This window comes from Somniosus microcephalus, unplaced genomic scaffold, assembly GCF_052327205.1.
Source record: "Somniosus microcephalus isolate GS21.2 unplaced genomic scaffold, FLI_Smic_1.0 unresolved_chr1, whole genome shotgun sequence".
Taxonomy (NCBI): domain Eukaryota; kingdom Metazoa; phylum Chordata; class Chondrichthyes; order Squaliformes; family Somniosidae; genus Somniosus; species Somniosus microcephalus.
The window spans coordinates 43327397-43351452 of record NW_028225179.1 but is presented as its reverse complement, the minus strand read 5'-3'; the positions used below and the strand labels follow the sequence as shown (position 1 = coordinate 43351452).

Genomic DNA, 24056 nt, shown 5'->3' with positions numbered 1-24056 from the left:
TTCTGAGGACCGGATTGGGCTGAGTTGTGAAGGACTCCCGTAGTCGAATATCCATTGGATGAGGTGCCCATTGAGCAGAGAGGTTGGGGGCGGGACGGAGGCAGAGCTGGTGACTGGGGTGATGTCGGGGTGGGGGGGAGAGGGAGGAGATGGAGCTGATGAGTGGGTTAACTCCTGAGAGCGTGTTGGTCATGACGGAATAAAACTCACTACGCACTTGGTTTGAGTATAAAGCAAGACTTTAATCAACTTGTTTCAGAACATGGAGGTCTAGTTGTACTTCACTAGTTCCTTGTCTTACAAAATGTCCCTGGGTTAGCTGGGCCCATGCCCGAGTATTTATACTCCTTGGACGGTGCCACCAGCTGGCCGTCCAGTGTTATTTCAGGAGTAGTTTCTTTATGATGATGAGATTTATAACAGGTCATACTAACGCGTGCTTCTCTCTCCTCTTGTGTCTCCGCAGCTCCACCAGCCGCAGGGATCGGTCTCCCTCACCACCTTCCTCGCCCACACTGCCCACCCAGCAGACCGGCCGTGCCTACATTGCCATCAGGTAGCCCTCTCGGTCTCGCGCGCCCTCGACCGCCAACCCTCTCCTGCTGTCCACAGCGTGTTTCGGGGCTCCATCGACTCGCTCTGTTCTGAAAGCCGCTCCTTGCGGCTGCCCCGAGCCGCTCTGTTCCCGTGCGTGCACGTTTTGTTTGTGCAGCCCGTCTCCGTCGAACTGTTGCCCCAGCGGACACCTTCTGGGTGGTGGGGGGGGAGAAAACTGCGGGGAGGGGTCATTGACGGAGCGGCAAAGAGTGAGGATGATCGTAACCGGGTTTAGGAGGACACAGACTGGTGAAAAGGGCAGACACGTGACAGATGTAAATTAACGCAGGGAAATGTGAATACATTTGGGTAGGAAGAATGAGGAGAAGCAATATAGACTATTGTAAAGGGGGTGCAGGAGCAGAGATTCATATGAGAGAGGCATAGAGTACAAAAGTTAAGATAAACCTTTATAAAAGACTGGTCAGGCCTCAGCTGGAGCATTGTGTTCAATTCTGGGCACCACACTTTAGGAAGGATGTCAAGGCCTCGGAGAGGGTGCAGAGGAGATTGACCAGAATGGTACCAGGGTCGAGGGACTTCAGTTATGTGGAGAAGCTGGGGTTGTTCTCCTTAGAGCAGAGAAGGTTAAGGGGAGATTTGATAGAGGGGTTCAAAATCACGAACGTTCCGATAGAGTAAATAAGGAGAAACTGTTTCCAGTGGCAGGAGGGTCGGTAACCAGAGGACACAGATTTAAGGTGATTGGCAAAAGAACCAGAGGGGGAGATGAGGAGAATGTATTTTCCGCAGCGAGTTGTTGTGATCTGGAATGCACTGCCTGAAAGGGTGGTGGGAGCAGATTCAATAGTAACTTTCAAAAGGGGATTGGATAAAGGCTTGAAGGGGAAAAATATTTGCAGGGCTACAGGGAAAGAGCAGGAGGGAGCCGGATTAATTGGAGAGCTCGTCCAAAGAGCCGGCACAGGCACGATGGGCCGAATGGCCTCCTTCTGTGCTGTATCTTTCTATGATTCAAAGAGTTAGTTCCCCTCTTCGGACGTGCGTGTTGGTTTGTTTTGTTTAATGTGTTTCCCCCACCATCATACTCTCTCCCTCTTTCTGGTTCTCTCACTCACGCTCGCGCTCACTCTCTCTCTCTCACTCTTGCGCGCTCTCTCTCTCTGCGCGCTCTCTCGCGCTCGCTCTCGCTCACACTCTTGCGTGCTCGCTCTCTCACACTCTTGCGCGCTCTCTCGCACTCGCGCTGTCTCTCGCTCTCTCTCACACTCTTGCGCGCTCTCTCGCACTCGCGCTGTCTCTCGCTCTCTCTCACACTCTTGCGCGCTCTCTCACACTCGCTCTCTCTCACACTCTTGCGCGCTCGCTCTCATGCTGTCTCACCATCCCAGGGAAGCAGACCGGAACCTGAGGGACCTGGAGGCGTTCCGTACCTCACCGATGAAGGACAGGAACCTGTACGAGTCTGATGATGTGGTGGTGGTGGGTGTGATCCCAGCTGTTCCCAACAGCCCCAGGGAGATCACCGTCAAGGTCCGGTGCCGGGAGCACATCTACCGGGTACCCATGAGGATGGTGAGTGGCTTCCTCACGGCTTCTCTCCCCATAGCCCTGTATCAATCCCAAACTAATCCCACTGCCCCGCTCTCTCCCCATAGCCCTGTATCAATCCCAAACTAATCCCACTGCCCCGCTCTCTCCCCATAGCCCTGTATCAATCCCAAACTAATCCCACTGCCCCGCTCTCTCCCCATAGCCCTGTATCAATCCCAAACTAATCCCACTGCCCCGCTCTCTCCCCATAGCCCTGTATCAATCCCCAAACTAATCCCACTGCCCCGCTCTCTCCCCATAGCCCTGTATCAATCCCAAACTAATCTCACTGCCCCGCTCTCTCCCCATAGCCCTGTATCAATCCCCAAACTAATCCCACTGCCCCGCTCTCTCCCCATAGCCCTGTATCAATCCCAAACTAATCCCACTGTCCTGCTCTCTCCCCATAGCCCTGTATCAATCCCCAAACTAATCCCACTGCCCCGCTCTCTCCCCATAGCCCTGTATCAATCCCCAAACTAATCCCACTGCCCCGCTCTCTCCCCATAGCCCTGTATCAATCCCAAACTAATCTCACTGCCCCGCTCTCTCCCCATAGCCCTGTATCAATCCCCAAACTAATCCCACTGCCCCGCTCTCTCCCCATAGCCCTGTATCAATCCCAAACTAATCCCACTGTCCTGCTCTCTCCCCATAGCCCTGTATCAATCCCCAAACTAATCCCACTGCCCCGCTCTCTCCCCATAGCCCTGTATCAATCCCCAAACTAATCCCACTGCCCCGCTCTCTCCCCATAGCCCTGTATCAATCCCCAAACTAATCCCACTGCCCCGCTCTCTCCCCATAGCCCTGTATCAATCCCAAACTAATCCCACTGCCCCGCTCTCTCCCCATAGCCCTGTATCAATCCCAAACTAATCCCACTGCCCCGCTCTCTCCCCATAGCCCTGTATCAATCCCAAACTAATCCCACTGCCCCGCTCTCTCCCCATAGCCCTGTATCAATCCCCAAACTAATCCCACTGCCCCGCTCTCTCCCCACAGCCCTGTATCAATCCCCAAACTAATCCCACTGCCCCGCTCTCTCCCCATAGCCCTGTATCAACCCCAAACTAATCCCACTGTCCTGCTCTCTCCCCACAGCCCTGTATCAACCCCAAACTAATCCCACTGTCCTGCTCTCTTCCCATAGCCCTGTATCAATTCCCAAACTAATCTCACTGTCCTGCTAACTCCCCATAGCCCTGTATCAATCCCCAAACTAATCCCACTGCCCCTCTCTCTCCCCATAGCCCTGTATCAATCCCCAAACTAATCTCACTGCCCCGCTCTCTCCCCATAGTCCTGTATCAATCCCCAAACTAATCCCACTGCCCCGCTCTCTTCCCCACAGCCCTGTATCAATCCCCAAACTAATCCCACTGCCCCTCTCTCTCCCCATAGCCCTGTATCAATCCCCAAACTAATCTCACTGCCCCGCTCTCTCCCCATAGTCCTGTATCAATCCCCAAACTAATCCCACTGCCCCGCTCTCTCCCCATAGCCCTGTATCAACCCCAAACTAATCCCACTGCCCCGCTCTCTCCCCATAGCCCTGTATCAATCCCCAAACTAATCCCACTGCCCCGCTCTCTCCCCATAGCCCTGTATCAATCCCCAAACTAATCCCACGGCCCCGCTCTCTCCCCATAGCCCTGTATCAATCCCCAAACTAATCTCACTGCCCCGCTCTCTCCCCATAGCCCTGTATCAATCCCCAAACTAATCCCACTGCCCCGCTCTCTCCCCTAGCCCTGTATCAATCCCTAAACTAATCCCACTGCCCCGCTCTCTCCCCTAGCCCTGTATCAATCCACAAACTAATCCCACTGCCCCGCTCTCTCCCCATAGCCCTGTATCAATCCCCAAACTAATCCCACTGCCCCGCTCTCTCCCCATAGCCCTGTATCAATCCACAAACTAATCTCACTGCCCCGCTCTCTCCCCATAGCCCTGTATCAATCCCCAAACTAATTCCACTGCCCCGCTCTCTCCCCATAGCCCTGTATCAATCCCCAAGCTAATCCCACTGCCCCGCTCTCTCCCCATAGACCTGTATCAATCCCCAAACTAATCCCACTGCCCCGCTCTCTCCCCATAGCCCTGTATCAATCCCCAAACTAATCCCACTGCCCCGCTCTCTTCCCATAGCCCTGTATCAATCCCCAAACTAATTCCACTGCCCCGCTCTCTCCCCATAGCCCTGTATCAATCCCCAAGCTAATCCCACTGCCCCGCTCTCTCCCCATAGCCCTGTATCAATCCCCAAACTAATCCCACTGCCCCGCTCTCTCCTCATAGCCCTGTATCAATCCCCAAGCTAATCCCACTGCCCCGCTCTCTCCCCATAGCCCTGTATCAATCCCCAAGCTAATCTCACTGCCCCGCTCTCTCCCCATAGCCCTGTATCAATCCCCAAACTAATCCCACTGCCCCGCTCTCTTCCCACAGCCCTGTATCAATCTGAAAGGCACAATATAAATGCGAGATGATTGTGCTCTGTGTTGATTTTTTGCCTTTTATGTGTTGAGTGCTGTCCTGCCACGTTCGGACATGTTGAGCACTGATTGTGTGGAAACTCCCCTAGAATGGGGAGCAGGAGTCGGCTACACAGCCCCACGAGGTTGCTCCACCGTTCAGTAAGAATGTGGCTGAACTTCTACCTCAACTCCACATTCTTGCCCGATCCCCATATCCCTTGGTTCCATGCGGGCCCAAAAATCCATTCCTGAGCTGTTTAGACAGGTAATCAGTGTCAGCCGTCTCTCAGTGAGAAGCACCCTCCCCTCTGAGACTGAAGGTCCTGGTTTCAAGTCTCACTCCAGAGACTCGAGCACAGAAACTCAACTGTAGTACCATGGGAGCGCCGCACTGTCGGAGGGTGAGTACTGAGGGAGCGCCGCACTGTCGGAGGGGCAGTACTGAGGGAGCGCTGCACTGTCGGAGGGTGAGTACTGAGGGAGCGCTGCACTGTCGGAGGGGCTGTCCTGAGGGAGCGCTGCACTGTCGGAGGGTGAGTACTGAGGGAGCGCTGCACTGTCGGGGGGCAGTACTGAGGGAGCGCTGCACTGTCGGAGGGGCTGTACTGAGGGAGCGCCACGCTGTCGGAGGGGCTGTACTGAGGGAGCGCTGCACTGTCGGAGGGTGAGTACTGAGGGAGCGCTGCACTGTCGGAGGGGCAGTACTGAGGGAGCGCCACGCTGTCGGAGGGGCTGTACTGAGGGAGCGCTGCACTGTCGGAGGGGCAGTACTGAGGGAGCGCTGCACTGTCGGAGGGGCTGTACTGAGGGAGCGCTGCACTGTTGGAGGGGCAGTACTGAGGGAGCGCCGCACTGTCGGAGGGGCAGTACTGAGGGAGCGCTGCACTGTCGGAGGGGCAGTACTGAGGGAGCGCCGCACTGTCGGAGGGGCAGTACTGAGGGAGCGCCGCACTGTCGGAGGGGCAGTACTGAGGGAGCACCGCACTGTCGGAGGGGCAGTACTGAGGGAGCGCTGCACTGTCGGAGGGGCAGTACTGAGGGAGCGCCGCACTGTCGGAGGGGCTGTACTGAGGGAGCGCCGCACTGTCGGAGGGGCAGTACTGAGGGAGAGCTGCACCATCAAAGGCTCAGTACCGAGGGAGCGCAGTACTGAGTGAGCACCGCACTGTCGGAGGGGCAGTGTTTCGGATGAGACGTTAAAAAAGGGCCGCGTTCCCCCCCCCCCCCCCCCGCCCCCTGCTCACTCCCCATAGCCCAGTGTCAATCCCCAAACTAATCCCACTGCCCTGCTCTCTCCCCATAGCCCTGTATCAATCCACAAACTAATCCCACTGCCCCGCTCTCTCCCCATAGCCCTGTATCAATCCACAAACTAATCCCACTGCCCCGCTCTCTCCCCACAGCCCTGTATCAATCCCCAAACTAATCCCACTGCCCCGCTCTCTCCCCACAGCCCTGTATCAATCCCCAAACTAATCCCACTGCCCCGCTCTCTCCCCATAGCCCTGTATCAACCCCAAACTAATCTCACTGCCCCACTCTCTCCCCATAGCCCTGTATCAATCCCGAAACTAATCCCACTGCCCCGCTCTCTCCCCTAGCCCTGTATCAATCTCCAAACTAATCCCACTGCCCCGCTCTCTCCCCATAGCCCTGTATCAATCCACAAACTAATCCCACTTCCCCGCTCTCTCCCCATAGCCCTGCATCAATCCCCAAAATAATCCCACTGCCCCGCTCTCTCCCCACAGCCCTGTATCAATCCCCAAACTAATCCCACTGCCCCGCTCTCTCCCCACAGCCCTGTATCAACCCCAAACTAATCCCACTGTCCCACTCTCTCCCCATAGCCCTGTATCAATCCCCAAACTAATCCCACTGCCCCGCTCTCTCCCCACAGCCCTGTATCAACCCCAAACTAATCCCACTGTCCCACTCTCTCCCCATAGCCCTGTATCAATCCCCAAACTAATCTCACTGCCCCGCTCTCTCCCCATAGCCCTGTATCAATCCCCAAACTAATCTCACTGCCCCGCTCTCTCCCCTAGCCCTGTATCAATCCACAAACTAATCCCACTGCCCCGCTCTCTCCCCATAGCCCTGCATCAATCCACAAACTAATCCCACTGCCTCGCTCTCTCCCCACAGCCCTGTATCAATCCCCAAACTAATCCCACTGCCCCGCTCTCTCCCCACAGCCCTGTATCAATCCCCAAACTAATCCCACTGCCCCGCTCTCTCCCCATAGCCCTGTATCAACCCCAAACTAATCTCACTGCCCCACTCTCTCCCCATAGCCCTGTATCAATCCCCAAACTAATCCCACTGCCCCGCTCTCTCCCCTAGCCCTGTATCAATCCACAAACTAATCCCACTGCCCTGCTCTCTCCCCATAGCCCTGTATCAATCCACAAACTAATCCCACTGCCCCGCTCTCTCCCCATAGCCCTGTATCAATCCGCAAACTAATCCCACTGCCCCACTCTCTCCCCACAGCCCTGTATCAATCTCCAAACGAATCCCACTGCCCCGCTCTCTCCCCATAGCCCTGTATCAATCCACAAACTAATCCCACTGCCCCGCTCTCTCCCCATAGCCCTGTATCAATCCACAAACTAATCCCACTGCCCCGCTCTCTCCCCATAGCCCTGCATCAATCCCCAAAACAATCCCACTGCCCCGCTCTCTCCCCACAGCCCTGTATCAATCTCCAAACTAATCCCACTGCCCCGCTCTCTCCCCATAGCCCTGTATCAATCCACAAACTAATCCCACTGCCCCGCTCTCTCCCCATAGCCCTGCATCAATCCCCAAAATAATCCCACTGCCCCGCTCTCTCCCCATAGCCCTGCATCAATCCCCAAAATAATCCCACTGCCCCGCTCTCTCCCCATAGCCCTGTATCAATCCACAAACTAATCCCACTGCCCCGCTCTCTCCCCATAGCCCTGCATCAATCCCCAAAATAATCCCACAGCCCCGCTCTCTCCCCATAGCCCTGTATCAATCCACAAACTAATCCCACTGCCCCGCTCTCTCCCCATCGCCCTGTATCAATCCCCAAACTAATCTCACTGCCCCGCTCTCTTCCCATAGCCCTGTATCAATCCCCAAACTAATCCCACTGCCCCGCTCTCTCCCCATAGACCTGTATCAATCCCCAAACTAATCTCACTGCCCCGCTCTCTCCCCATAGCCCTGTATCAATCCCCAAACTAATCCCACTGCCCCGCTCTCTCCCCATAGCCCTGTATCAATCCCCAAACTAATCCCACTGCCCCGCTCTCTCCCCATTGCCCTGTATCAATCCCCAAACTAATCTCACTGCCCCGCTCGCTCCCCATAGCCCTGAATCAATCCCAAACTAATCCCACTGCCCCGCTCTCTCCCCATCGCCCTGTATCAATCCCCAAACTAATCCCACTGCCCCGCTCTCTTCCCATTGCCCTGTATCAATCCCCAAACTAATCCCACTGCCCCGCTCTCTCCCCATAGCCCTGTATCAATCCCCAAACTAATCCCACTGCCCCGCTCTCTTCCCACAGCCCTGTATCAATCCCCAAACTAATCCCACTGCCCCGCTCTCTTCCCACAGCCCTGTATCAATCTGAAAGGCACAATATAAATGCGAGATGATTGTGCTCTGTGTTGATTTTTTGCCTTTTATGTGTTGAGTGCTGTCCTGCCACGTTCGGACATGTTGAGCACTGATTGTGTGGAAACTCCCCTAGAATGGGGAGCAGGAGTCGGCTACACAGCCCCACGAGGTTGCTCCACCGTTCAGTAAGAATGTGGCTGAACTTCTACCTCAACTCCACATTCTTGCCAGATCCCCATATCCCTTGGTTCCATGCGGGCCCAAAAATCCATTCCTGAGCTGTTTAGACAGGTAATCAGTGTCAGCCGTCTCTCAGTGAGAAGCACCCTCCCCTCTGAGACTGAAGGTCCTGGTTTCAAGTCTCACTCCAGAGACTCGAGCACAGAAACTCAACTGTAGTACCATGGGAGCGCCGCACTGTCGGAGGGTGAGTACTGAGGGAGCGCCGCACTGTCGGAGGGGCAGTACTGAGGGAGCGCTGCACTGTCGGAGGGGCTGTACTGAGGGAGCGCCGCACTGTCGGAGGGTGAGTACTGAGGGAGCGCCGCACTGTCGGAGGGGCAGTACTGAGGGAGCGCTGCACTGTCGGAGGGTGAGTACTGAGGGAGAGCTGCACTGTCGGAGGGGCTGTCCTGAGGGAGCGCTGCACTGTCGGAGGGTGAGTACTGAGGGAGCGCTGCACTGTCGGAGGGGCAGTACTGAGGGAGCGCCACGCTGTCGGAGGGGCTGTACTGAGGGAGCGCTGCACTGTCGGAGGGGCAGTACTGAGGGAGCGCTGCACTGTCGGAGGGGCTGTACTGAGGGAGCGCTGCACTGTTGGAGGGGCAGTACTGAGGGAGCGCCGCACTGTCGGAGGGGCAGTACTGAGGGAGCGCTGCACTGTCGGAGGGGCAGTACTGAGGGAGCGCCGCACTGTCGGAGGGGCAGTACTGAGGGAGCGCCGCACTGTCGGAGGGTGAGTACTGAGGGAGCGCTGCACTGTCGGAGGGGCAGTACTGAGGGAGCGCCACGCTGTCGGAGGGGCTGTACTGAGGGAGCGCTGCACTGTCGGAGGGGCAGTACTGAGGGAGCGCTGCACTGTCGGAGGGGCAGTACTGAGGGAGCGCCGCACTGTTGGAGGGGCAGTACTGAGGGAGCGCTGCACTGTCGGAGGGGCAGTACTGAGGGAGCGCCGCACTGTCGGAGGGGCAGTACTGAGGGAGCGCCGCACTGTCGGAGGGGCTGTACTGAGGGAGCGCCGCACTGTCGGAGGGGCAGTACTGAGGGAGAGCTGCACCATCAAAGGGTCCGTACCGAGGGAGCGCAGTACTGAGTGAGCACCGCACTGTCGGAGGGGCAGTGCTGAGGGAGCGCTGCACTGTCGGAGGGGCCGTGTTTCGGATGAGACGTTAAAAAAAGGCCCCGTCCCCCCCCCCCCCCCCCTGCTCACTCCCCATAGCCCAGTATCAATCCCCAAACTAATCCCACTGCCCTGCTCTCTCCCCATAGCCCTGTATCAATCCCCAAACTAATCTCACTGCCCTGCTCTCTCCCCTAGCCCTGTATCAATCCACAAACTAATCCCACTGCCCTGCTCTCTCCCCATAGCCCTGTATCAATCCACAAACTAATCCCACTGCCCTGCTCTCTCCCCACAGCCCTGTATCAATCTCCAAACTAATCCCACTGCCCGCTCTCTACCCAGAGCCCTGTATCAATCCACAAACTAATCCCACTGCCCCGCTCTCTCCCCATAGCCCTGTATCAATCCCCAAACTAATCCCACTGCCCCGCTCTCTCCCCACAGCCCTGTATCAATCCCCAAACTAATCCCACTGCCCCGCTCTCTCCCCATAGCCCTGTATCAACCCCAAACTAATCTCACTGCCCCACTCTCTCCCCATAGCCCTGTATCAATCCCCAAACTAATCCCACTGCCCCGCTCTCTCCCCTAGCCCTGTATCAATCCACAAACTAATCCCACTGCCCTGCTCTCTCCCCATAGCCCTGCATCAATCTCCAAACTAATCCCACTGCCCCGCTCTCTCCCCATAGCCCTGTATCAATCTCCAAACTAATCCCACTGCCCCGCTCTCTCCCCATAGCCCTGTATCAATCCACAAACTAATCCCACTGCCCCGCTCTCTCCCCATAGCCCTGCATCAATCCCCAAAATAATCCCACTGCCCCGCTCTCTCCCCATAGCCCTGTATCAATCTCCAAACTAATCCCACTGCCCCGCTCTCTCCCCCTAGCCCTGTATCAATCCCCAAACTAATCCCACTGCCCCGCTCTCTCCCCACAGCCCTGTATCAATCCCCAAACTAATCCCACTGCCCCGCTCTCTCCCCATAGCCCTGTATCAACCCCAAACTAATCCCACTGTCCCGCTCTCTCCCCATAGCCCTGTATCAATCCGCAAACTAATCCCACTGCCCTGCTCTCTCCCCATAGCCCTGTATCAATCCCCAAACTAATCCCACTGCCCCGCTCTCTCCCCACAGCCCTGTATCAATCCCCAAACTAATCCCACTGCCCCGCTCTCTCCCCCTAGCCCTGTATCAATCCCCAAACTAATCCCACTGCCCCGCTCTCTCCCCACAGCCCTGTATCAATCCCCAAACTAATCCCACTGCCCCGCTCTCTCCCCCTAGCCCTGTATCAATCCCCAAACTAATCCCACTGCCCCGCTCTCTCCCCATTGCCCTGTATCAATCACCAAACTAATCCCACTGCCCCGCTCTCTCCCCATAGCCCTGTATCAATCCCCAAACTAATCCCACTGCCCCGCTCTCTCCCCATAGCCCTGTATCAATCCCCAAGCTAATCCCACTGCCCCGCTCTCTTCCCACAGCCCTGTATCAATCTGAAAGGCACAATATAAATGCGAGATGATTGTGCTCTGTGTTGATTTTTTGCCTTTTATGTGTTGAGTGCTGTCCTGCCACGTTCGGACATGTTGAGCACTGATTGTGTGGAAACTCCCCTAGAATGGGGAGCAGGAGTCGGCTACACAGCCCCACGAGGTTGCTCCACCGTTCAGTAAGAATGTGGCTGAACTTCTACCTCAACTCCACATTCTTGCCCGATCCCCATATCCCTTGGTTCCATGCGGGCCCAAAAATCCATTCCTGAGCTGTTTAGACAGGTAATCAGTGTCAGCCGTCTCTCAGTGAGAAGCACCCTCCCCTCTGAGACTGAAGGTCCTGGTTTCAAGTCTCACTCCAGAGACTCGAGCACAGAAACTCAACTGTAGTACCATGGGAGCGCCGCACTGTCGGAGGGTGAGTACTGAGGGAGCGCCGCACTGTCGGAGGGGCTGTACTGAGGGAGCGCCGCACTGTCGGAGGGTGAGTACTGAGGGAGCGCCGCACTGTCGGAGGGTGAGTACTGAGGGAGCGCCACGCTGTCGGAGGGGCTGTACTGAGGGAGCGCCGCACTGTCGGAGGGGCTGTACTGAGGGAGCGCCGCACTGTCGGAGGGGCTGTACTGAGGGAGCGCCACGCTGTCGGAGGGGCTGCACTGTCGGAGGGTCAGTACTGAGGGAGCGCTGCACTGTCGGAGGGGCAGTACTGAGGGAGCGCCACGCTGTCGGAGGGGCTGTACTGAGGGAGCGCCACGCTGTCGGAGGGGCTGCACTGTCGGAGGGGCTGTACTGAGGGAGCGCTGCACTGTCGGAGGGGCAGTACTGAGGGAGCGCTGCACTGTCGGAGGGGCAGTACTGAGGGAGCGCCACGCTGTCGGAGGGGCTGTACTGAGGGAGCGCTGCACTGTCGGAGGGGCTGTACTGAGGGAGCGCTGCACTGTCGGAGGGGCTGTACTGAGGGAGCGCCGCACTGTCGGAGGGGCAGTACTGAGGGAGCGCCGCACTGTCGGAGGGTGAGTACTGAGGGAGCGCTGCACTGTCGGAGGGGCAGTACTGAGGGAGCGCTGCACTGTCGGAGGGGCAGTACTGAGGGAGCGCCGCACTGTCGGAGGGGCAGTACTGAGGGAGAGCTGCACCATCAAAGGGTCAGTACCGAGGGAGCGCAGTACTGAGTGAGCACCGCACTGTCGGAGGGGCAGTGCTGAGGGAGCGCTGCACTGTCGGAGGGGCCGTGTTTCAGATGAGACTTTAAAAAAAGGCCCCCCCCCCCCCTCAGGTGAATGTAAAAGATCCCGTGGCTACTATTTCAAGGAAGAGCAGGGTGGGGGAGTTCTCCCCGGTGTCCTGGGGCCAATATTTATCCCTCAATCAAGATCACTAAAGCAGATTATCTGGTCGTTATCACATTGCTGTTTGTGGGAGCTTGCTGTATGCAAATTGGCTGCTGCGTTTCCCACATTACAACAGTGATTACATTTCAGAATAGTCCTTCTTTGGCTGTAAAGCGCTTTGGGACCTCTGTTGTTAGTGAAAGGCGCGGGAGATATGCAAGACTTTCCATAACTTATATACTGTAACCGGTTCCTTTGTTGGCGTTTCTGTCCTCCTTGGGTCTAAAGGGGCTGGGAGCGGAGAGGCGAGGCGGCGGGGAGTGTGCCTGCGTTCGGTCCCGTCGCCCGCTCTCCCCGGGCTATTTGACTGTGAGGGCATCGCAGCAGTGTCCACGCCAGTCTTCGTACGTACCCAGAGGGGAGTAGGGGTGCGGGGAAGGTCGGCGCCTGGGAAAGCCAGCACGAGCGAGGAACAGTGGCTTTTTCTTCAACCAGGCAATGTGAAGGCAATTGTAACGCCCCTCTATCACCAGCCCCCCCCCCGGGTGTGAGATCGGCTCACTCAGCACAGGCCGGCGACGGGGACCTGGGCCTTTCCTGCTCGCTGTGTGTTGGTCCTCGGCCCCCACACCAGGCATCGGGAGGCTGTGAGTGAGAGGGTCTCTGGCTGCCGTCACTCCCCGGCTTGCTGGTGAGGGGTAGGGGGGTGGGTGACACTCAGTCTCGCTCCGAGTCTTACGAGAGCCTTGCTGCGGGGGTGGGGGGAGCGGCGGGGGGGGGGGGGGAAATCTGCCCCCCACCCAGGAAATGAGGGGAGCTGGTGTCTGGCGCACACAGCCGACCCCTGGCTAGGTGCAGCTGGATAGGAGAAGCACTGGCTTCACTGAGTAACCTCCCCGTTAAATAACCAGCATTTCATCCTCTTGGCCTCCCAACAACATCCCCCCCCCCCCTTGGCAGCACTCCCTCCCACCTCACGGGGCTGGAGGTGAGCACAGCCCCAGGGACACGAGGGAGGGGCTGCATGGAATAAGCTGAGGGGAGCTCGAGCCCCCCAGGTCAGGCCTTCCAGCGGGTCCAGGGAGGAGGGCGAGTGTGACCGTGAGTGACTGAGAGATCGGGTTTTGTTCTGTTCACCACATCTGCCCTCATGCCTGTTCACTGACTAGTTTCACTCCCTGTCTCTCGAATAACCTCCTTCTCTCCCCCTCTCTCTCACTCTTTCCCCCTCTCTCTCTCTCTTTCCCCCTCCCGCCCCCTCTCCCCCTCCCGCCCCCTCTCCCCTTCCTGCCTCCCTCTCCCCTTCCCTCCTCCCTCCCTCAGACGGACCCTCTGCAGAAGGTCATTGACCACGTGGCAGGAAAGCTTGACGTGGATGCTGCCCGGGTCATCCTCCTACAAAAGGAGGTGGAGGTGTCGCTGTCGGAGACGCCCGAGTCTCTCAATCTCACCATCGCGGACATTCTGGGTGAGTCGAGGTGCAGGGTCAGGGGGCTGGGAGGTGCAGGGTGAGGGGTGGGGAGGTGGGGTTAGTTACTGACACTGTACATTGTATGTCGGCGTTTTCTCAAGTTTATGGTACTGAGCCCCCCACACACACAGCAGGAAAGGCCCAGGCTCGATCCCTGGCCTGTGTTTGTGTGTGTGTGGTCTCTTTGTCTCTGTCTTGCTCTCTTTGTCTGTCTCTGGCTCTGTCTCTCTCTCGCTCTGTCTCTGTCTCTGTCTCTCGCTCTGTCTCTGTCTCTCGCTCTGTCTCTGTCTCTCGCTCTGTCTCTGTCTCTCGCTCTGTCTCTGTCTCTCGCTCTGTCTCTGTCTCTCGCTCTGTCTCTGTCTCTCGCTCTGTCTCTGTCTCTCGCTCTGTCTCTGTCTCTCGCTCTGTCTCTGTCTCTCGCTCTGTCTCTGTCTCTCGTTCTGTCTCTGTCTCTCGCTCTGTCTCTCTCTCGCTCTGTCTCTCGCTCTGTCTCTCTCTCGCTCTGTCTCTCTCTCTGGCTCTGTCTCTCTCTCTCTGGCTCTGTCTCTCTCTCTCTGGCTCTGTCTCTCTCTCTCTGGCTCTGTCTCTCTCTCTCTGGCTCTGTCTCTCTCTCTCTGGCTCTGTCTCTCTCTCTCTGGCTCTGTCTCTCTCTCTCTGGCTCTGTCTCTCTCTCTCTGGCTCTGTCTCTCTCTCTCTGGCTCTGTCTCTCTCTCTCTGGCTCTGTCTCTCTCTCTCTGGCTCTGTCTCTCTCTCTCTGGCTCTGTCTCTCTCTCTCTGGCTCTGTCTCTCTCTGGCTCTGTCTCTCTCTCTCTGGCTCTGTCTCTCTCTCTCTGGCTCTGTCTCTCTCTCTCTGGCTCTGTCTCTCTCTCTCTGGCTCTGTCTCTCTCTCTCTGGCTCTGTCTCTCTCTCTCTGGCTCTGTCTCTCTCTCTCTGGCTCTGTCTCTCTCTCTCTGGCTCTGTCTCTCTCTCTCTGGCTCTGTCTCTCTCTCTCTGGCTCTGTCTCTCTCTCTCTGGCTCTGTCTCTCTCTCTCTGGCTCTGTCTCTCTCTCTCTGGCTCTGTCTCTCTCTCTCTGGCTCTGTCTCTCTCTCTCTGGCTCTGTCTCTCTCTCTCTGGCTCTGTCTCTCTCTCTCTGGCTCTGTCTCTCTCTCTGGCTCTGTCTCTGGCTCTCTCTCTCTCTGGCTCTGTCTCTCTCTCTGGCTCTGTCTCTCTCTCTCTCTCTGGCTCTGTCTCTCTCTCTCTCTCTGGCTCTGTCTCTCTCTCTGGCTCTGTCTCTCTCTGGCTCTGTCTCTCTCTCTGGCTCTGTCTCTCTCTCTGGCTCTGTCTCTCTCTCTGGCTCTGTCCCTCTCTCTGGCTCTGTCCCTCTCTCTGGCTCTGTCCCTCTCTCTGGCTCTGTCCCTCTCTCTGGCTCTGTCCCTCTCTCTGGCTCTGTCTCTCTGGCTCTGTCTCTCTCTCTGGCTCTGTCTCTCTCTCTGGCTCTGTCTCTCTGGCTCTCTCTCTCTCTCTGGCTCTCTCTCTCTCTCTCTGGCTCTGTCTCTCTCTCTCTGGCTCTGTCTCTCTCTCTCTGGCTCTGTCTCTCTCTCTCTGGCTCTGTCTCTCTCTCTCTGGCTCTGTCTCTCTCTCTCTGGCTCTGTCTCTCTCTCTCTGGCTCTGTCTCTCTCTCTCTGGCTCTGTCTCTCTCTCTGGCTCTGTCTCTCTCTCTCTGGCTCTGTCTCTCTCTCTGGCTCTGTCTCTCTCTCTGGCTCTGTCTCTCTCTCTGGCTCTGTCTCTCTCTCTGGCTCTGTCTCTGGCTCTCTCTCTCTCTGGCTCTGTCTCTCTCTCTGGCTCTGTCTCTCTCTCTCTCTCTGGCTCTGTCTCTCTCTCTCTCTCTGGCTCTGTCTCTCTCTCTGGCTCTGTCTCTCTCTGGCTCTGTCTCTCTCTCTGGCTCTGTCTCTCTCTCTGGCTCTGTCTCTCTCTCTGGCTCTGTCCCTCTCTCTGGCTCTGTCCCTCTCTCTGGCTCTGTCCCTCTCTCTGGCTCTGTCCCTCTCTCTGGCTCTGTCCCTCTCTCTGGCTCTGTCTCTCTGGCTCTGTCTCTCTCTCTGGCTCTGTCTCTCTCTCTGGCTCTGTCTCTCTGGCTCTCTCTCTCTCTCTGGCTCTCTCTCTCTCTCTCTGGCTCTGTCTCTCTCTCTCTGGCTCTGTCTCTCTCTCTCTGGCTCTGTCTCTCTCTCTCTGGCTCTGTCTCTCTCTCTCTGGCTCTGTCTCTCTCTCTCTGGCTCTGTCTCTCTCTCTCTGGCTCTGTCTCTCTCTCTCTGGCTCTGTCTCTCTCTCTGGCTCTGTCTCTCTCTCTCTGGCTCTGTCTCTCTCTCTGGCTCTGTCTCTCTCTCTGGCTCTGTCTCTCTCTCTGGCTCTGTCTCTCTGGCTCTCTCTCTCTCTGGCTCTCTCTCTCTCTGTCTCTCTCTCTGGCTCTGTCTCTCTCTGGCTCTGTCTCTCTCTCTCTCTCTGGCTCTGTCTCTCTCTCTCTCTCTGGCTCTGTCTCTCTCTCTGGCTCTGTCTCTCTCTCTGGCTCTGTCTCTCTCTCTGGCTCTGTCTCTCTCTCTGGCTCTGTCTCTCTCTCTGGCTCTGTCCCTCTCTCTGGCTCTGTCCCTCTCTCTGGCTCTGTCCCTCTCTCTGGCTCTGTCCCTCTCTCTGGCTCTGTCCCTCTCCCTCGTTCTGCCTCTCCCTCGCTCTGCCTCTCCCTCGCTGATCCTCTTTGGACTCACCAGCCTCCCCCCTGTCACAGACACGCACACACACACAGAGACAGGTCACGCGCGCACACACGCAGAGGCCGACCTCTCGCGTGTGTGCGCGCACACACACACACACGCATCCTCCCAGGATCGGGCATTAACGAGTTCTGTCCTGCATTTCCAGATTGCTTTGTGATGTCCGAATTTCCCGGTCAGCAGGATGCCGGGTGTCAGGACACGATCTGTCTGCGAGTGCGCGGAGTGGAGAAGAACTCCTTCCAGGTCATCACCATCGGAAAGGTCAGCGAGAGGATGCAGGGCGGGGAGGGAGGGAAGGGGGCCAACAAGACATGGCGACGCTGAGCTGTGCAGACAAAGCCCTGTGCTGGAGCAGACCACTGCAGAGAGCAGTGGGGGGGCGGGGGGGGGGGGTTTGAGTTCTGGGTTCCTGCCCCTTTAACGACAGAGAAGAGGAGGGATTTCTAAAGTGTGTCCAAGAGAATTTTGTTGATCAGTATGTTTCCTGCCCAACGAGGAAGGAGGCACATTGATGCTTCTAGTCCGAGGGAATGAAGTGGTGAATGTCACATTCGGGAGAGCACTTCGGGAATAGTGATCATATTATCGTATGGTTTAGATTAGTTATGGAGAAGGACAAGGATCAATGTAGAATAAAAATACCTAACTGCAGGAGGGCTAATTTCAGCGAATTGAGGAGGGATCTGGCCCAGGTAAATTGGGAGTCAAAAGATTGGCAGGTGGGAATTTAATGGCGTATCGGGCGGCCTTTAAAGGGGAGATGGTTTGGGTACAGTCGAGGTACATTCCCACGAGGGGGAAAGGGAGGTCAACCAAAACCAGAGCTCCCTGGATGAGGAGATAGAGAGTAAAATGAAGCAGAAAAAGGGGGCAGTATGACAGATGTCAGCTCGATAATACAGGGGAGAATTAGGCTGAATCGGGTATCTGTTATTCTGCATATAAACCCCCTGAACCCCTTGATTAGATTCCAGCCTGTAACTCACTCCCGGGTATCTGTTATTCTATATATAAAACCCCCGAACCCCTCGATTAGATCCCAGCCTGTAACTCACTCCCGGGTATCTGTTATTCTATATATAAACCCCCTGAACTCCTCGGTTAGATTCCAGTCTGTAACTCACTCCTGGGTATCTGTTATTCTATATATAAACCCCCGAACCCCTCGATTAGATTCCAGCCTGTAACTCACTCCCGGGTATCTGTTATTCTATATAGAAACCCCCTGAACCACTTGATTAGATTCCAGCCTGTAACTCACTCCCGGGTATCTGTTATTCTATATATAAACCCCCTGAACTCCTCGGTTAGATTCTAGCCTGTAACTCACTCCTGGGTATCTGTTATTCTATATATAAACCCCACCGAGCCCCTCGATTAGATTCCAGCCTGTAACTCACTCCTGGGTATGTTATTCTACATATTACCCCCCCCCAAACCCCTCGATTAGATTCCAGCCTGTAACTCACTCCCGGGTACCTGTTATTCTATATATAAATCTCCCTGAACCCCTCCATTAGATTCCAGTCTAAAACTCACTCCCGGGTATCTGTTATTCTATATATAAACCCCTTAACCCCTCGATTAGATCCCAGCCTGTAACTCACTCCCGGGTATCTGTTATTCTATATATAAACCCCTTGATTAGATTCCAGCCTGTAACTCACTCCCGGGTATCTGTTATTCTATATATAAACCCCTGAACCCCTCGATTAGATCCCAGCCTGTAACTCACTCCTGGGTATCTGCTATTCTGTATATAAACCACGCTGAACCCGATTCGATTCCAGCCTGTAACTCACTCTGTTCTCTCCCCCCTCTCCCGGGACAGACGGAGTCACTGAAGAGACTGATGGAAGACTATAAGGAGAAGATGGGGCTGCAGCGACAGCGGGTGACCTTCCACTTGGACGGCTCGGAGCTGTCGGAAAGCAGCACGCCCCAGGATCATGACATGGAGACCGACGACGTTATCGACGTGCGGGTCTATTCCCCTTGAACGTCGGGACAGTGACTGTGTCAAAAGAGAACAATTATTTCGATCACTGCAGCCGAGGGCGGATTTTTGAATTTATTCAAGCAATTTTTTATTGGACTGGCGAGGGTCCCTGTAGTCGAACAGCTGCCGCGCGAACTGGCTCCCTGTGTGATCCCCCTGGACTCTCCTCTGATTATCTCACCCTTTGTATGTAATTCATTGTACTGGTCGCTTGCTTCACAGTAATTGTGGAATTTCGTTCAAATCCCTTTTCACGAAATTAAATATTCTACAGACGTCGCTTGTATCGCAGCCGCTTTAACGCCGCGCTTCTTGCCCAGCTGTGCCGACACGATTCAGTGCAGCGAAAGGTGGAGCTCCTGCCACTTGTTCTCTATCCACGCGAGCAACTCGGCCACGAGGATCCCGGGGCAGCGCCCTCTCCAAAACGGACGCCACCCCGGGAAAGGCACGCATCATCAAAACTGGCCCCACATGTACGCGATCAATCCGCCGGGTCGCTTTCTTTGCGGGAATGTGGAATCGAGTTCAAATCACTTTTCGTATAAAAAAAAATAAATAAAGTATTTATTAAACGTTGCTGGTGGCGCAGCCCTTTCTTGGCCGGGTGCTGCCGCTGGGGGTTCCGTGCCGGGAACTGTAAAGCACTGCCAGTGTTGTCGACTCCTGTGATTCCGTCGGGGGAGACGCGATTTCAGAGTGGGGGGGAAAGCGTCGGTCGCGATGGAATGCCAAAACCGCGGGGGGGTGGTGGGAGAAAAAACCTTCGATCTGCACACGCGTGGAAAATGATACGATGTGAAACATAGAAGATAGGAGCAGGAGTAGGCCATTCGGCCCCTCGAATCTGCTCTGCCATTCAATGAGATCATGGCTGATCATCCAAATTCAGTACCCTGTCCCTGCTTTCTCCCCATACCCCTTGATCCCTTTAGCCTTGAGAAATATATCCAACTCCTTCTTGAATATATTTAATGAAGTGGCCTCTACTGCCCTCTGTGGTAGAGAATTCCACAGGTTCACCACTCTCTGGGTGAAGAAATTTCTCCTCATCTCTGTCCTAAATGGCTTACCCCTTATCCGTAGACTGTGACCCCTGGTTCTGGACTGCCCCGCCATTGGGAGCATCCTTCCTGCATCTCGTCTGTCTAGTCCTGTTAGAATTTTATAAGTTTCAATGAGATCACTTCTCATTCTTTTAAACTCCAGCGAGTATAAGCCCAACCGACCCAATCTCTCCTCATACGTCATTCCTGCCATCCCAGGTATCAGCCTGGTGAATCTTCGCTGCACTCTATGGCGAGAACATCCTTCCTCAGATAAGGCGACTAAAACTGCACACAATACTCAAGATGTGGTCTCACCAAGGCCCTGTACAACTGCAGCAAGACATCCTTGTTCCTGTACTTAAACCCTCTCGCTATGAAGGCCAACATACCAGAAGGTGGAGTTGAACTCTGCCAGCCATCCTCATTTCTCTTATTCTGCAGATCAAAATAGAAGAATTTGTACCTGTCTTTTATTCAACAAAAATATTAAGACTACAGCAACACCACGGCAGCACGGTGGCATAGTGGTTAGCACTGTTGCCTCACAGCGCCAGGGACCCGGGTTCGAATCCGGCCTCGGGTGACTGTGTGAAGTTTGCACATTCTCCCCGTGTTTGCGTGGGTTTTCTCCGGGTGCTCCGGTTTCCTCCCACAGTCCAAAGATGTGCGGGTTAGGATGATTGGCTATGATAAATTGACCCTTAGTGTTAGGGGGATTAATGTGGGGTTACGGGGATCGGGTGGGATATGTGTCAGTGCAGGCTCGATGGGCCGAAATGGCCTCTATCTGCACTGTGGGGTTTCTGTGATTCTGTGACCTTCTGAAAGACGCCCGTTTACCTCGAGCTTACTTCAGCAGCAGGGTTACTGCTCTTGCTCGAAAACCGCGTCGGTCTCCGCGACTTAGCAATTGGCTAAGGCGAACTGTGCGCATGCAGTAACATTCCTGCCGCCAGAAGACTGACAAACGACCGGCCCCCCCTGGCCTGATTGAATCTACTCCCTCCTGCGTTTGAGGCCGGAGCTTTACATCAGGAGCAGGAGTCGGCCATTCGGCCCCTCGAGCCTGCTCCGCCACTCAATAAGCTCAGGGCTGATCTAATCATCTCCACCTTCCTGCACTATCCCCAATATCCCTTGATTCCCTTAATATTCTATCGATCTCTGTCTTGAATATACTCGACGACTGAGCCTCCACAGCCCTCGGGTAGAGAATTCCAAAGGTTCACCACCCTCTGAGTGAAGAAATTTCTCATCATCTCAGTCCTAAATGGCCGACCTCTTATTCAGAGACTGAACCCCTGGTTAGAGTTATACAGCACAGAAAGAGGCCCTTCGGCCCATCGTGTCTGCGCCGGCCATCAAGCCCCGTCTATTCTAATCCCATTTTCCAGCATTTGGTCCGTAGCCTTGTATGCTATGGCGTTTCAAGTGCTCATCTAAATGCTTCCTGAATGTTGTGAGGGTTCCTGCCTCTACCACCCTTTCAGGCAGTGAGTTCCAGATTCCAACCACCCTCTGGGTGAAAAAGTTTTTCCTCAAATCCCCTCTAAACCTCCTGCCCCTTACCTTGAAACTATGCCCCCTGGTTATTGACCCCTCTACTCAGGGGAAACGTTCCTTTCTATCTACCCTATCTATGCCCCTCATAATTTTGTACACCTCAATCAGGTCCCCCCTCCGCCTTCTCTGCTCTAAGGAAAACAACCCCAGCCTGTCCAGTCTCTCTTCATAGCTGAAGCGCTCCAGTCCAGGTAACATCCTGGTGAATCTCCTCTACACCCTCTCCAATGCAATCACATCCCTCCTATAGTGTGGCGACCAGAACTGCACACAGTATTCCAGCTGTGGCCTTACCAGCGTTTTGTACTGCTCCATCATAACCTCCCTGCTCTTATATTCTATGCCTCGGCTAATGAAGGCAAGTATCCCATATGCCTTTTTAACCACCTTATCTACCTGTCCTGCTGCCTTCAGGGATCTATGTACATGCACACCAAGATCCCTCTGATCCTCTGTCCTTCCTAGGGTCCGACCATTCATTGTGTATTCCCTTGTCTTGTTAGTCCTCCCAAAATGCATCACCTCACACTTTTCTAGACTTCCTAGCCAGGGGGAAAAATCCTCCCTGCATCTATCCTGTCGAGCCCTGTAAGAATTGTGTATGTTTCAATGCAATCACCTCTCATTCTTCTAAACTCTAGAGAATATAGGCCTAGTTGACTCAACCTCTCCTCATAGGACAGCCCCCCAGTCTAGTGAACCTTCATTGCACTCCCTCTATGGTAAGTATATCCTTCATCAGGTAAGGAGACCAAAACTGTACACAATACTCCAGGTGTGGTCTCACCAGGGCCCTATATAATTGCAGTAAGACATCTTTACTCTTATACTCAAATCTTCTTGCAATAAAAGCCAACATTCCATTTGCTTTCCTAATTGCCTGCTGTACCTGCATGTTAACTTTCAGCGATTCGTGATGTAGACCAGTGAACGGCGACTTGCCCTCCTGCCGGTGGTCCTGTCGAACAACCGCACACTCATTCACTGGGAGCCGCCCATCTGAGGCGACCGATTCTTGTTGGCGATAATGAGCGAGAATAAACCGTTACCTGGGAAGCACGCGCGTGGGAACATTCCTTGTTGCAGGGATTTGGAACAGGGACCTGGGAAATGTGCTGTTCGCAGATCTTTGCTTTTTTCTTTATTCGTTCCTGGGATGTGGGCGTCGCTGGCAAAGCCAACAATTTATTGCCCATACAAGGTGGCGGTGAGCCGCATTCTTGAACCGCTGCAGTCCGTGTGGTGAAGGTACTCCCACAGCGCTGTTAGGGAGGGAGTTCCAGGATTTTGACCCAGCGACGATGAAGGAACGTCCGATGTATATCCAAGTCAGGTTGGTGTGTGACTTGCTTACAAATTCTCTTCCACATTTTCAAGCAAACATTCATTCAGAATCCACAAATGTCCTTTCAATCAATGTGGCTGCTGGGAAAGGAATACAGAGAAAGCACTGTCCCATCAAACACTCCCAGGGCAGGTACAGCACGGGTTAGATACAGAGTAAAGCTCCCTCTACATTGTCCCATCAAACACTCCCAGGGCAGGTACAGCACAGTTTAGATACAGAGTAAAGCTCCCTCTACATTGTCCCATCAAACACTCCCAGGGCAGGTACAGCACAGTTTAGATACAGAGTAAAGCTCCCTCTACACTGTCCCATCAAACACTCCCAGGGCAGGTACAGCACAGTTTAGATGCAGAATAAAGCTCCCTCTACACTGTCCCATCAAACTCTCCCAGGGCAGGTACAGCACAGGTTAGATACAGAGTAAAGCTCCCTCTACACTGTCCCATCAAACTCTCCCAGGGCAGGTACAGCACAGGTTAGATACAGAGTAAAGCTCCCTCTACACTGTCCCATCAAACACTCCCAGGGCAGGTACAGCACGGGTTAGATACAGAGTAAAGCTCCCTCTACACTGTCCCATCAAACACTCCCAGGGCAGGTACAGCACGGGTTAGATACAGAGTAAAGCCCCCTCTACACTGTCCCATCAAACACTCCAAGGTCAGGTACAGCACGGGTTAGATACAGAGTAAAGCTCCTTCTACACTGTCCCATCAAACACTCCCAGGGCAGGTACAGCACAGATTAGATACAGAGTAAAGCTCCCTCGACACTGTCCCATCAAACACTCCCAGGGCAGGTGCAGCATGGGTTAGTTACAGAGTAAAGCTCCCTCTACACTGTCCCATCAAACACTCCCAGGGCAGGTACAGCACGGGTTAGATACAGAGTAAAGCTCCCTCTACATTGTCCCATCAAACACTCCCAGGGCAGGTACAGCACAGGTTAGATACAGAGTAAAGCTCCCTCGACACTGTCCCATCAAACACTCCCAGGACAGGTACAGCACGGGTTAGATACAGAGTAAAGCTCCCTCTACACTGTCCCATCAAACACTCCCAGGGCAGGTACAGCATGGGTTAGATACAGAGTAAAGCTCCCTCAAGACTGTCCCATCAAACACTCCCAGGGCAGGTACAGCATGGGTTAGATACAGAGTAAAGCTACCTCTCGACTGTCCCATCAAACACTCCCAGGGCAGGTACAGCACGGGTTAGATACAGAGTAAAGCTCCCTCTAGACTGTCCCATCAAACACTCCCAGGGCAGGTACAGCACGGGTTAGATACAGAGTAAAGCTCTCTCTACACTGTCCCATCAAACACTCCCAGGTCAAGTACAGCACGGGTTAGATACAGAGTAAAGCTCCCTCTACACTGTCCTGTCAAACACTCCCAAGGCAGGTACAGCATGGGTTAGATACAGAGTAAAGCTCCCTCTACACTGTCCCATCAAACACTCCCAGGGCAGGTACAGC

The 24056-nt window shown here is 54.9% G+C and overlaps 1 protein-coding gene across 2 annotated transcripts in view; it reads left to right on the top strand.

Annotated features, from left to right (window-relative positions):
- Positions 1 to 19199, top strand: part of nfatc2ip (nuclear factor of activated T cells 2 interacting protein) — a 42965-nt gene extending 23766 nt beyond the window's left edge. The window contains exons 5-9 of one of the 2 annotated variants that reach the window (XM_085974486.1): positions 467 to 556; positions 1950 to 2133; positions 13744 to 13873; positions 16767 to 16882; positions 18453 to 19199. In XM_085974486.1, the coding sequence (XP_085830612.1) occupies positions 467 to 556; positions 1950 to 2133; positions 13744 to 13873; positions 16767 to 16882; positions 18453 to 18620 (688 nt within the window). In that variant the 3' untranslated portion in view covers positions 18621 to 19199. Of the gene's footprint in view, positions 1 to 466; positions 557 to 1949; positions 2134 to 13728; positions 13874 to 16766; positions 16883 to 18452 lie in introns of both variants that reach the window. The other variant, XM_085974485.1, reaches the window with a different exon arrangement.
- Positions 19200 to 24056: the final 4857 nt, after the last annotated feature.